Source organism: Canis lupus, chromosome 7 (genome assembly GCF_011100685.1).
Source record: "Canis lupus familiaris isolate Mischka breed German Shepherd chromosome 7, alternate assembly UU_Cfam_GSD_1.0, whole genome shotgun sequence".
NCBI lineage: Eukaryota > Metazoa > Chordata > Mammalia > Carnivora > Canidae > Canis > Canis lupus.
The window spans coordinates 28722907-28736776 of record NC_049228.1 but is presented as its reverse complement, the minus strand read 5'-3'; the positions used below and the strand labels follow the sequence as shown (position 1 = coordinate 28736776).

General features: G+C 36.0%; 1 protein-coding gene across 2 annotated transcripts in view; it reads left to right on the top strand.

The window, feature by feature from the left end:
- The window catches only part of C7H1orf112 (chromosome 7 C1orf112 homolog), a 43626-nt gene that overhangs the window by 21448 nt on the left and 8308 nt on the right, over window positions 1-13870 (top strand). For both annotated transcript variants that reach the window (XR_005362106.1, XM_038542574.1), the window contains exons 11-20: window positions 1271-1419; window positions 1662-1791; window positions 2897-3083; window positions 3817-3899; window positions 4240-4291; window positions 5653-5742; window positions 8294-8479; window positions 10552-10674; window positions 11760-11855; window positions 13484-13597. Coding sequence is in view for 1 of the 2 variants with exons in the window: in XM_038542574.1 (XP_038398502.1) it covers window positions 1271-1419; window positions 1662-1791; window positions 2897-3083; window positions 3817-3899; window positions 4240-4291; window positions 5653-5742; window positions 8294-8479; window positions 10552-10674; window positions 11760-11855; window positions 13484-13597 (1210 nt within the window). In the remaining variant the exon portion in view is untranslated. The remainder of the gene's footprint in view (window positions 1-1270; window positions 1420-1661; window positions 1792-2896; window positions 3084-3816; window positions 3900-4239; window positions 4292-5652; window positions 5743-8293; window positions 8480-10551; window positions 10675-11759; window positions 11856-13483; window positions 13598-13870) is intronic.

The following is a 13870-nucleotide window of genomic DNA, read 5'->3' as shown; positions in this document are numbered from 1 at the left end:
TTTACTTGCTTACTTGTTTGCTAACTGCCCCCTTCATTAGCATGTGAACTTTATAAACGCTGTGACCTTGTACATTCTGTTTACTACTGTGTTACGTGCTCTTGGAACAGTGCATGGCATGTATACACATGCATTTAAGAAATACTTGTCACATAAATTAATTAAATACACCATTTGATTGAAAAACAAGTACTTGCTTTGATGCTTAGTAGCTGTAGTTCAAGTCCATGGAGTTTCACTATATATTTTATTAATATATATCTTTCACCTTACTTATACCTTAATCCTCACCAGCAACTCTGAATCAACACCACAAATGAAGAATCAGGCAGTCAAATGAATGAACCAAAGTCACACAACTAGTAACTGACAGACTGTTGCTTTTCCATTACACTATAAAGGCCTTAAGTGTTTCTTTAAGTGCATCCTTTAAATGCATCCCTTTAAATGCTGTTATTCCCTGTTAGACAGGGTTTTCTTAGGTATCTTCAAGTTAAATAACAAGTTAAATATCCTCAAAATAACGTGGCAAAAAGTACACGTCTTACTTCACATAGGTTTGACTAAAGTTTTGTTTCAACTCTATATACTGAGACGTCTTCCATGAAAAAGTCTTTGAATTGTCATTCAGGACTAGTGTACAGTTTAATTCTTACAAAGCCCTTGTTTCTGAGTATTAATTCAAATCAACTTTTAACAGAAGTGACAAAGCCACAATTTATCAGAATATCTTTCTATATGTCATGTTTTTACTGGTTATTTGATATTCATATTTTCATGATCTTTTTTTTTTTAAGATTTATTCATTTTTATTTTAGAGAGAAAAAGTGGGTGGAGGGGCAGAGGGAGAGAGAGATCTCCAAGAGACTCCCTGCTGAGTTTGGAGCCCAGGGTGGGTCTCCATCCCAGAACCCGAAATCAGGACCTGAGTCAAGAGTCAGATGTTTAACCAACTGAGCCACCTAGACACTCCTTCGTGGTCTTTTTTTAAGGATACTACTGTTAAGATGGTATTAAAATGACCAAAATAATAGTAAGGATTTTTCTAAGATTATAAACTTCTAATTCCGTAGAATTATATTCATGTTACTTAGTTTGGAGGTCTTCATACAATTGTGGTATCAATTTAGTGCTTTGAATTTTGTTTTATAAAATACATGCTACATATTTTTTATATATTTTGCTGCTAGAAGAAATTGGTTTGCAGTACTTATGTCTACCTAAAATTAGAAGAAACCTATTAATGGATGAACTTTTTCTCTCTTTCTAGCAAGTTTCCTCCCAGCCTATATGCTGCCCAGATCTCTAAAGCACAACAGGAGGAAATAGCAGGTACTTTCCTAGTTACACTGGATCCACTCATCAATCAGCTTCTCACGTTCCAACCTTTTGTACAAGTGGTTTTGGACAGTAAATTAGGTAAGCTTCAAAACAGATTTAATCTTAAACCTTCTAATAATTATGATTGTTAGAGACAGGGTTATTTCCTTTTTGTAATCATCCTTTTTAAAGATTATTATTTAAGATTCCTTCTACTTTTTCTTTAAATGAGAAAAACAGTCCAAGGAAACAGTTATGCTTCTGATAGCTGTTGAAAATACATAGAGTATATTTTTACTAATTTGTTATAACTTAATGCATATGTTTTTATCTCCTGTAAGAGCTGCCGAGTGAACTACAGTTCCCACAATGTCTTCTGCTGGTTGTCATCATGGATAAGCTGCCCTCTCAGCCTGAGAATGTGCAGGCCCTGTGGTGCACAGAAAGCCAGCTCACAGAAGCTACAACCAGGTAGAAAACGGGGTGGTGTTTTTATCCAGTCATCTCACAGATGGTGTAGAATGCCCTGTCATTTGGAATGATCTTGAAATTAAGTTTTTGTTTACATCAGATATGCTAGTTAATTGCTGTGTAGACCTCATATGTATTGGTACTTTATAGATATAAAAAATAGAAGTCTATAAGAGATGATAAAAATATTTTAATTTTATTCAGTATTTTAGAAGTTTTTGCCTGAGACCTAGTGTTATAAACATTGCACGTCAGAAGGTAGATGTATTTACCAACATTTAAAGATGAGTTCTGTTAAATAGAATGCTGGATTCTTAAGTTCTGTCCTAGGAAATTTCCTCATTTGTCCCCCTGGCCACCACCAGGCTGTAGCATCTTACTGCAGGGGTGATTGCTGTGCTGGAGCGCTCAGCCTCTCCTTGAGCGCACTCTGTGTGCCAGAGCAGGTCACCTCCTGAAGCCCTGTTGTGAGCCTCCTGATCCTGCCTACACAGCAAAGCCGATGCCAGGCTGCCCAGCTTTGGGCTCCAAGTCTGGCCCTCTGCCGCCACCCCCTAGTGGTGCCCCTCATCTTGTCACTCATGTAGTTTTCTGAACACATGCCTCACTTTGGTCACACTGGCTGTTCACACCTGCCGTCTCCTTGTACTTTGTCATCTTTGCCTGTGTATATTTTGCCTGTGTATAATTTGTTATTCAAATCCTCTATGAAGATTTCTTAAACTATTTCAATCTTAAAATAATCCCTCTCTGTTTTATACCTGTTTTCTATTTTCTATGTAATATCTAATATATATTTAAATTTCGGGTTCTTTGATTAATTTTAATTTTATCTTTATGTAGTTCAGTACTATAATAAATATGTGATAAATGATAAAAAAAAAAAAAAGTACAGGAAAATTCTCCTTTAAGGAATTTGTCTAACAGTGACTATATTTTATTTTTATGGTGACATATTCACACATATTGGAAACTGTCATTGATATACACCTCTTGAGACATTTTGCTTTGTGAAAGTAACCCTCCATATTACCATGTTATTATGATACCTGCTAAATGTTAAATGTGAATAGTGAGAGGTTCAGTGTTCTCAATTTCCCTGCAGGGTATCTCTACTCAAAGCCATTTTCTACAGTTTTGAGCAATGTGCTGGTGAACTGTCTCTGCCTGTTCATTTACAAGGAATAAAGAGTAAAGGGCAAATGGAAGTTGCTGTCACCTTGTATGAGCATGTTTGCGTACATCTGTGTACATTTATTACTTCCTTTCATCCTTCACTGTTTCCTGAACTGGTAAGTTTGTTGCCTACTATCTAAACTGAGGTTACCCCTCTGCTTCTTTTCACTGAAATTTTGACTTCTATACAGAAGAAAGGTATAGTTAATGTGTACTCTTTTTGAATGTCATTCTCTCAATTTGCACATTTTACGCTTGTAAGTCAGTTTTATCTTAGGAAATGGTAATCCTAGAGTCCTGTAGTACTCAGATGTAGTGGCTAGCTAAAACATTTGAAAACATTTTGGGTGGGAAAATTTGGAAAGATAGAGTGAAAAGAGGAAAAGTGTTAGGTTTTACCAAATTCAATTTCATAAAGAGAAGGAGAATAGTAGATTATAGCACCAAGTCTCCTGTAGATTTTAGGCATAATGTTGATTTTACTTAACGGAATTAAAAATAGAAAAGATGTTGAGAAAATTATAAGAAAAAAATCTTGAGATATATATAAGGATCAATATCCTTTAAGATATTTTACAGTGGTTAATATCTAGCACTAGAACCTTTGTGGATCCTAATGGTTGAGTAACCATATTTAAAATCACTTTTGAATCTCCATAGCCCAGCATAATGCTTAGTATATAGTAGGTGCTCAGTACATATGGAGGGAATGTGTTATAGGCTCTCTGAGATATTAGAAAGTTGAGCTTTTTAAACACTGAGGATCTGTTGTTACTTCGATTGTGATGGTGTTTTGTTTTGAGAAATGTAATCATAATAATGTATCATGTACTTTATGTTTTTCATTAGGATGTTGCCCTATTGAATGCTGTGCTTAGTGCTAACATGATCACCTCTTTGTTAGCTATGGATGCGTGGTGCTTCCTTTCCCGGTATGATGTACTTTTTTTGGTTTTTGGATTGATTTATAGTAGTAACTGATAGTAAATGATGTTGTACTTGTAAATTTATAGAAAAATTCTGTCTTAATAATCCTTAAAAATAGTTCGATTTCATATCATAGCACTAAATCAGGAACCAGTTTCCTTCTTTCCTTTTTACGGTTCAAGTAATAGATAACTGTTGCTTAGGTAGTTTTGTATATTGTGGTATTCTCTTTGCCCATGGGGAAATTGCAGCTTCGAATAGTTAATGCTTTTTGGAAGTTCATCTCCTTGCTTTTCTGAATAATTGCATAAATTATTTCATAAAGATTATCTTCTCTTATATCAGATATGGGACTGCTGAACTCTGTGCCCACCATGTCACCATAGTGGCTCAGCTGGTGAGTAGAATTACAGGGCTTAAAACACTCACTTTCCATGCAGTTCCTTTAAGGATATGATAATCTTAAAGAATGTGAATATCAAAAGGAGAGCTAGTATGGTAGCTAAACTCTTTTGACAGTGTCTTTGCTGTGCATTAATGCTGATGCTACTGAGAAAGGTGTGCCAGAAACAATGTCAAACTGGAGAAATTGTCTTATATTGTCAAAATCTTACAGAGTTCTATTAATTGTTCTGGAAAAGAAAGACTAGTTTAATGGAGAATAAATTTGAACTTGAATGCAAAGTAGAAAATAAGAAAAAAGAGTTAGTTGTAATGTTGATTACTGAGAGTTCTTTCTTTCTTTCTTTCTTTTTCTTTCTTTCTTTCTTTCTTTCTTTCTTTCTTTTTTTCTTTCTCTTTCTTTCTTTCTTTAAAATGACTTTAACTAACTACCTCTTGATTTTGTTGTATCATAATGATTTGAGAGGCACTAAATGTTGCAGTGATTAATGCCTTTTTGGGAAAGAACTCATGCTTTGTGAATGGTTACAAAGAGAAAATGATTTAGTGATGATTTATTTTAATCTTTTCAACATTGACCTTTTTTTGCTTTTAAATTTTGAGATGTTTGATATATTCCATGTGATACAGTCATGTCTTTATTTCAGTTTTTTGTCCCTGGCCTTTGATAAAGATGTCATCTGGGGCCATGTGTCTTTTGTTTCTTAATAGCTGTTATGTCATATGGTTCTTAGTTTGCAGTTTAAAAATGTTGTAGACTAAGTCTGGTGAGGTGTATAATAACCTAACAGCTGGCACATGTGTCTCCAGGGCTAATCATCTGGAGCCCATACACACTTCTGAATCCTTAATACATTTTGCACAAGACAGATCCAAAGTAATATTATGTTTATATTATCTTCTTCAAATAAAAGCATTCATTTAATTAAGTAAAAGCTCTCCTAGTGTATTATGATAGGAATTGATCTTCAGAAAATTGAACTTATAGAATCTTTTAATGGAGCTCCTATCTAGAGTTACACCCACCTCTGCACTATTGTGCTTAGATCTTTAAAAGATTCCATGAATTGTCTTTGAGTAGGAAGATTAACATATCAAGTTATCATCCAAATGGTATGGATGATTATTCTATTTCTATCCTCCAAATAGAAATTCCAGAGGGTTGTTTATAAACACAATGTCAGAATTGTTTTCTCATTATAAAAGTAATCTAGGTTAATAGAAGAAAAACTAATTAAAGCTCTAAATTACTTAAAATCTTTGGTCCTGGAAAGCGCTGCTATTAATATTATAGCATATAAAAACTTGTAAAAGCCATGATTTTAAATCGATCTTTCCTCTCCTTTATTTTCCTAGGTAAAATCCTGTGCTGGAGAATGCTATCAGCTTGCCAACCTATCAGTACTGTTGAGGCGGCTCTTCTTCTTCATGGCTCCATCACAACAGGCAAGGATAGCATCTTAGTCACTGTCTTTGAGCAGCTGCTGAGAAATGGATTCAAACTCTTGGAAGGCTTCCCACTGCCCCATATATTCTATGTTTAAATGTTGACTTGGTCTGAGCATAAATTTTTAATGTAGTGATTGCTTTGCTTATTGCTTTTAGATGGGTTTAGATTTTAATATTGTTAAAAACCAGAGCCATACAGTAAAGTGGTAAAAGTGGGTTTTATTCTGGGATTGTTGCTGTAGGGAAAAGAGGCCTCTGCGTAGAACTTGGTTCAGATCTGAATATAGCATAGCCTCGTAGGATCTCAAGCAAGGTGCAGGTCAGTGGGTGAAATTACTTAGAGGAAACATCAAGGGTAAGGAGGTGGTTCTTGCTAAACTGACAGGTAAGATTCTTGCTGAACATAGACCAAAGTGATCAAATGCCAAGGCTGAGGGATCCTTTCTAGATTGACTTAGCAGAATTCTTGCTAAAACCGGACAATGCAGGCCCAAGGATGGACACAGTCCCAGGCATAGCATCATGCCATGCTTAGAAGGGTGCTCAGTAAATATTGGTAGTTGGTTCATTCGTTCTTTCTTTTTTAATATTTATTTATTTATTTGAGCGAGAGCAAGTGTGCAGAGGGGGGATGAGGGACAGAGAGAGGAAGAGAGAATCTTAAACAGGTTCCATGCCCAGTGTGTATTCTGACATGGGGCTCAATCTCACAACCCTGAGATCATGACCTGAGCCAAAATCAAGAGTCAGACGACTGACTGAGCCACCCCGGTGCCCTGGGAGTTTGTTCTGAATAGAATATTTGCCTCAAGTCCATGTCTGCTTTCCTGCCTGAGAGTGATTGCCAGGCCCCTGAGGAAACATGCTAACTTCCTGGCCCTCTTCCATGCAGGTGATTCTGAGGCTGAAAGCACAGCAGATCCACCTCCTAGCCCTCTGGAAAATACATAAGGGGTGCTGTTCTCCCCTCCAAAATTTCAGAGGAATTATCTGCTCCATGTCCCTTCAGATTTGAGTACCTTTTATTCTCTGAAAGGTCTTTCCCTGGTTCCTGGTATACTGACCTTAATAGTGGCTCTGGTGACGGAGGCCCTAGCTAAAGATGTGGGATTGGGAGGGAAAGTCTCTTTTAACCTCACTTTTCTTATTTATTAAATGGGAATAAAATTATCCTTTTACCGGGGTTATGGTGAAATTTTAACTTTTAGAAAATACAACTCAGAATGAATGACCTCTAAGTGAGATCTAGAAACTTTGTTATAAACTAGTTTCTCTTTAGGGATCTAGATACTCAATTTTCTAAGTGTCTCCAAATAATTGAGGCTATTGAATACTAAGTTACTTTATGGATTTTGAGGGGTTACTTTTAATTTTTTCCTTCAGTTGTTCCTGGTCAAGTTACGGTGTGAAAATTTAAAGGGGCATACCTAAACTTGAATTCTTGTCTTGAGAGTCTGTGGGTGTAGTTAATCCTAAAATTGAGATACTAACCCTCCCTAGAGGCAGGGCTGAGTCTTGAGACCTGGAATGGAAGCTGCTCGAAGGGGGCACTTCACAAGAGTTTGTTTTTCTGCGAGGCTTTGTCTTTTTCCTTTTCCCTAAAGACATGATCCCTCCTTTTGAAGAGGGAATGGACCTTTTCTGAGACAACAGTATGTACTGGGTTGTGTTCTAGGCACTTGAGTTCATGGAGTTCCTGGGTTAGCCTTGTGGGATATGTGGATTACGTTCATTCCACAGATGAAGAAACCGTAGTTTAGGGAAGTAAAAGAGCATCTCCAAACTCATTGTGATAAATAGCTGGGATCCAAGCTGGATCTGTCTTACTCCAAAGGCTGCATTTCCCATTACTCTGGTGTTCATGTTCCACTCTTTGGCATGCACCTGCTTCAGGGCCTCTTCCGTTTGTGTTTTGTTTTTAGTTTGTCTGTTCATGTCTCATTTTAACATAACAGTGCTGTTTTTCTGTTAACTTGGCAGTGGCTTTGCATTATTGCAGTGGTAAAATGGACTTGCCAGCCACATTGCTCTGGGCTGGTGGCTTACATTTATGAAATCGATTCTGTGTGTTGTCTGAGAGCAGAGCCAGCTAGCCCCACAGGAAACAGAACTGATGACCCCCTTGCTTCTTTCTTTAGGTCCTCTGTTCTAGTCTGCTGTGCTAATGGCCACCAGGGTTGGCTGAATCAGTCTTCTGGCCTCTTTTGGATTTAACCAAACAAGGTCACTAGCACACAAGTTTGTAGGAAAATAATAGACTGTATGGGTAGAAGCAGAATAAAACAGCTGACTGGACTAATAATGAAATGCGTGGTTTTCAACCTTTCTCGTGTCTTCATATCACATTCACTTAAACTGTTTGTTTTGCAAACAAATCCAAAAGCAAAAATAATCATGTTCCTTTAAGTTACCTTGGTCTGGTACTTGTAGTATTACTACTCAATTAAAAACTTTTTAAAAATATAAAGCATGGAAACTAGTACTTAGCTTTTGCTCATCCATTCACCAGATTGTCTCATGTTACTATTATTTCTTTGATTTATTTTAGGTAGAGTTTATCCAGAAATTTTCTCCCAAAGCAGCAGAAAATCTGCCTCTGTGGCAGTGTATTTCCCTGCAGGCATTACCAACCGAGCTCAGGAAGCAAGCCGCATGTGACATCACCAGAGTCGGGATTGCACAGTGTCAGGAGTGGCTAAGCAATAGTCGGACTTTGGGAGAACTTGAATCTCTGGTAAAATAAGAATTTTGTGGATTTGATTCATTTAGCAGCTGTTTCCTGAGCACTGCTCAAGGTACTAGTGATAGGCTATTTACTAAGATGTATATAGTCTCTGCCCTCAGGCTAGAAACTAGCAGGATTTTCAGATTTCTGCATTGTAAAGGGATCTGTGAGAAACTTCCTGTTATCTTGACTGATGGAAATTATATTGGGGGTAGGGAGACTAGTTCAAGACACATTGGACCAAGATGAAACCTATTGTGAAATATTTTGTTTATAGGAGTTTTGCTGACACATCATTAGATTAGGCGGACATGATTCTTCTATTTGATAAAACACAGCCCCCATTTTACACACACCTATTCTGAGCCTTTAGGTAGCTTGCTCCCTCTTAAAATAATTAAATATAAAAGAAATTCATTTATGAGAAGTAAAAAAAAATCCATGGTTTTTTATTTTTTTATTTTTATTTTTTTAAATTTTTATTTATTTATGATAGTCACACAGAGAGAGGGAGAGAGAGGCAGAGACACAGGCAGGGGGAGAAGCAGGCTCCATGCACCGGGAGCCCGATGTGGGATTCGATCCCGGGTCTCCAGGATCACGCCCTGGGCCAAAGGCAGGCGCCAAACTGCTGTGCCACCCAGGTGTCCCTCCATGGTTTTTTAAAATTGAACTATAGTACATATGGTTGAATCTTCCAGTCTAGTTTCCTCCTTTGTTGGTTCATTCATTCATCCAACAAATATATTTTGAGTGCTCTTATCTGCCAAGCACTATTTTAGGCATACAAGAACAAAACAAAAATTCCTGTTCTCATGAGCTTGCATTGTGGACAGTAAAATAAGTAATAAATATATATGTACATATGTTGTATCAGGTTGTGGTAAGTGGAGAAAAATAGGGATGAGGACAGGGCATTCAAGAGGTTAGGGGCCTATTTGCAATTTTAAATTAGGAGTTCAGAGTTTTCTCAAGGCTTGTATTTCCAAAGTGCAGATGTTCTGACACTGTTACATAGTGGCACCTGATGATAATTATTTTTTTTGATGATAATTATTAAGAAAATTTAAAGCATATACATATATCCAAAGGAAATATAAGTTTTTATTTGCATTTATTTTTGAGAAAACTATTAAATACTTAATTAGTAGGTTAAATTGTTACAATTTTACATTTATTATGCACTGATTTTTGTAGTTGAAGACAAAAAACCTTTCGTATTATGTAAAATAATACACCTATTTTCTAAAATTGAATATATTTTTGCCCTGACTGAAACTTTAGTTCAGTGGGTCATTTTACATGCTTATTTGTAGAAGGAAATAGGTAAATCTTAAAAAAGCTGTATGGTAATCAGCGAAACTTAAGTATGGCTGTTGAGGTATAATGGATTAAAGGCATTGTTATTAATCATTACTTTCCCAGTGGCTTTCACTTTACTCCCACTGTCCCCTCAATGAACCCCATTCCTGGCCAGAGAGAAAGATTCTATATAGAGAAGAGTGAATCTAGAAAAGATGGTTTTTAGTTTCAAATTCTAGGTAGTGTACTTCTCAAGTATTATATTTGCTTATTGAATGCAGTGTCACTGAGGAATTTTATTTATTTATTTATTTATTTATTTATTTATTTATTTATTTACTTTTTCATTGAGGAATTTTAAAGGTTAAGTATAAAACACCAGCAACAATAAAATCTAGTAATGTTAAAAGATTGCTAGATACATAATATGGAAAACAATAGAATTTTTAGTTGATGAACATTATAAATTAGCTTGATCCTATTGACAATTTATATCAAACTTCTTTATTAAAATATATTGGTGTTTCCATTTTAATATTAAATTTTAACCTAAATGGGAAAAATATTTAGAAAGTGAAGCAAATGTTTCTGTGTATAAGTAAAATTTGTTTTAATAAGATAATATATATTAAAGAAGTAGCTGAAAAGATGGCTTCTGGCCTCAGTATAAATTTGACACAGGTTTTTATGAAGAGTTATAAGTAAATCATAACCTCTGCAGCCTCAGCTCCTGTAGTAGACTGGGATCTAACCTTGGACCCTTCCCTCTCTCCCTTTAGAACACACTGCTCTCTGCTTTGCTTGCTGTATGTAATTCTGCTAGTGAAGTTCTGGATATTGCACAGCAAACTGCAATTATGGAAATTGGGAGTCAGCTTTGGGCTTTTTTAAACCCTAAACTGGTAAGGAGAGCAACTGATTGTTTCCCTGAAGAACTAATAAAGTACTGAAAAAAGAGCATAGTACTGAAATTTCCCTGTAGAGTAAAATGTACATAATTTCTTTAAGTGCTTGGTAGAACTTGCAATTAGAACTTAAAATAACTTTTTGTACACTTTCAGCCGGTTCTTTTTGAGTGTGATAGAATTAAATTAGTAAAACTAGAACTTAATGAGTGACAGTGATATTTCAGCTAACTATTTTCATGACCATTTGGACCCTAAAAACCCCCGAACTCTTCCTCTATTGTTTCTGTCCTCTCCTGGGTTAGTGTAGCGTGTTTCTGTGATTCTGGGGTCTTCCATACAATCCTCTGGGCAGTGGAGAGTGGCTTGGCTTAAAGGTGGCAGGGGCAAGTGAGTAGCTCTAGCTGGTTCGTGTTCCTCTTCCCCAGCATTGGCAGAAGGCCAGGTGATGATCAGGCTAGAATTAGGATGATATGGGTCCCCTAGGTTATTGTAATTTACAAATGACATTTAAAAATCTTAAGTATGACATTTTCTTTGACTAAGTAGTGCCAGCCACTGGAAGCTGAAGGCAAAATTCATACTTCTGGTAAATCCTAGAAATGGTTTTGCAGATAATGTTTTACCATTAATATTTATGAATAGTTAAATTTCTTTTCTGCAGTATTTTGACTTCAGTGATTGCTTTCCCCCAATCCTCATGAATCATTCAATAAATATTCGTTGAGGATTCTCTGCTGGTGATATAGTTTACAATACCATGATAGAAATGATTATGAAGAAGAGAAATGGAATTTTAAGAACACTAAGGCATATACAAGTTTTTCAGTGGCAAACAAAAATAATTAGATCTCCATCCGGATTAAATTTCCTAGTCATATGATCTTGAGCAAATTATGTAACCTCTCTGCCCCTTTCTCTTAATTATTAGTAAAGTGAGGGTTATAAGATCTGCTTCATAAAGTTATAAGGTGCATGTGAGGTAGCATATTGCCCGATATATAATAAATGCTCACTAAAAAGTTGCTATTTTCATGTAATTGAAAATTTTCACCAGAATTATTTTGTGTTTCTTATTTAAGGTAACAGGTCAACCTTATATTCAGCAGACACTTAGTTTTTTGCTTCCACTGTTGGGAGTTTTCGTTCAAAATCTAGATCCTCATCTGATAAGTCAGGTAAGAACAGTAAGCAAGTTGATACTGTCTTTGCTGAGGAAATTGTTGAACTGGCAAGACTTAAAAAAGTTTTTTAGAAACAGTCCTTTTTAATGATTTGTTGCTCAATTTGCTTGTTACTTTTTTCCTGTTGAACTGAACGTAAATGTCTCAGGAAGGTCTCCTTATCTCTTTCGCTCTTCCAGGAGAGTATGATTAGTACTGGGGCTGTTGATTCAGCCTGTATCTGTTCTTCCCTAGCTCCCTGAGGCTGAACAGTCACAACTTTGACTACCGCAGAACATCCCTGAGGTTAGGAGTCGTAGTTCATGTGTGAACCCTGCATTCAGGACCTTGTCAGAGGCCTTGCAGCTGTGGGAGTATGGAATGTAACCAGTGTGGGCTTAAGGATAATCCTCATTGTTTTTCTGAAGAAATAAAATGATTTTGAAGCAAGAGGACTACTGAGTTTTCAGTCTGACCCCCAGCTTGCCTGGCTGGGACAGGCAGTAATGAGGTCACTGGTGGGGGGGACCTGCTTTTGGAGGTTCTGAGCCAATAGAGAAGAAAAGGCCAAAGGCCTTCATCTCTGACGTGGTTTAGAGGCTTTGGAATTAATCCCTAAGGACAGAATTGATCCCCCAAATCAGGAGCTGGCCTAAGCTTACAGGCACATTTAGAAACAGTTCTGAGGTAAAACTAGTCATTCCTACTTAGAAGTAACACTCTATATTGTAGGACCATATATGCTGGAAAGTGAAACTACTAATGCTTTGTTTTAGTAGCTTGGTTAGTGGTTGTGTACATTAAGAACTTAGCATTAACAAATACTAATTAGGTATATTTTAAATTACCGTATGTGTAACATGGATTACTAAATTATAGAGAATGAGAATGCAGTAAAATAACTGACTCAGACTTTGTGGGTTCTGATGGTTTTAGTTATCCTTTTCAAGAAATTAAATATGGACAATTTGATATATTTGTGCCTACCTTTAAAAAACCCAAATAACTTAAAGTTCTAAAATTTCAACATTAGTAAATTGTTCTTTTAAGCATTGCTTCTTTTATAGACAACTTTCTGTGTTCCTTTAAGTCAGGGGTTGGCAAAGTATAGCTTCCTGGCTAGGTTCTGCCCTCCTGTTTACAGGACAAGAGCTGAGGATGATTTTTAGGTTTTCAAAGGTTTGTAAAATAAAAATTAAAAACAATATGCAGCAGGGAACATATTACCTATAAAACCTAAAATATTTACCGTCTGGCCATTTATAGAAAGTTTGTCAGTCCCTGCTTTAAATAGTGAATTTCCCTCACTGGAATTTAAAATACAAAACAATTTTTAAAGATTTGAAAGAAGAGCACATACTGGTATATTATTTCTCAGAAATACATTTTTTTTTTTTCTTTACAGCACTGGGTAGGATGAATGCTATAATAAATGGAGTCAATCATTTGATCATTTTATTCAAATTCCACTTATTAAGTTTAGGCTTTTTTTTTTTTTTTTTTAAGTTTAGGCTTTTGTAGAGTGTTTGCTTTGGGTTTTTTTGTGTTTCCCCTCCCCACATACCCATCAGAATCTTACTCATTATGTCTACACAAAATATTTGTTTTCATTTATAACTGTTCTTTGATTTTTGCCACTTTAGGTAGTAACTTTACAGACCTCACTGCTTAAATTAGAGCCTCCTGACCATGTTTGTTTGGCAGTGCTTGATTTTGTATCTTCTCTAGGAAAATTTTTTATACCTCAAGCTTTTCAGGTAATACTCTTAATTCTTTTGTTCCTGTGTTAACAAAATCCCTGTAAGAATTATTAAAATTCTCAGGCTTTTAATTTCTTGAATTCTGTGGATTGTTGACAATGAAAGTTGGGGGAGAAAATGTATTTTGTGAAGAGATAGTGACTTTATCAAAATAGAACTCATTTTAAGTATTCTTTTAGAAAAATGTATTTTGACATACAGATAATTTAGAGTTGGCTGTAGTCTGACAGGTTGGTGGATTCATCAACATTTAAGAAGCCTTTAAAGCCA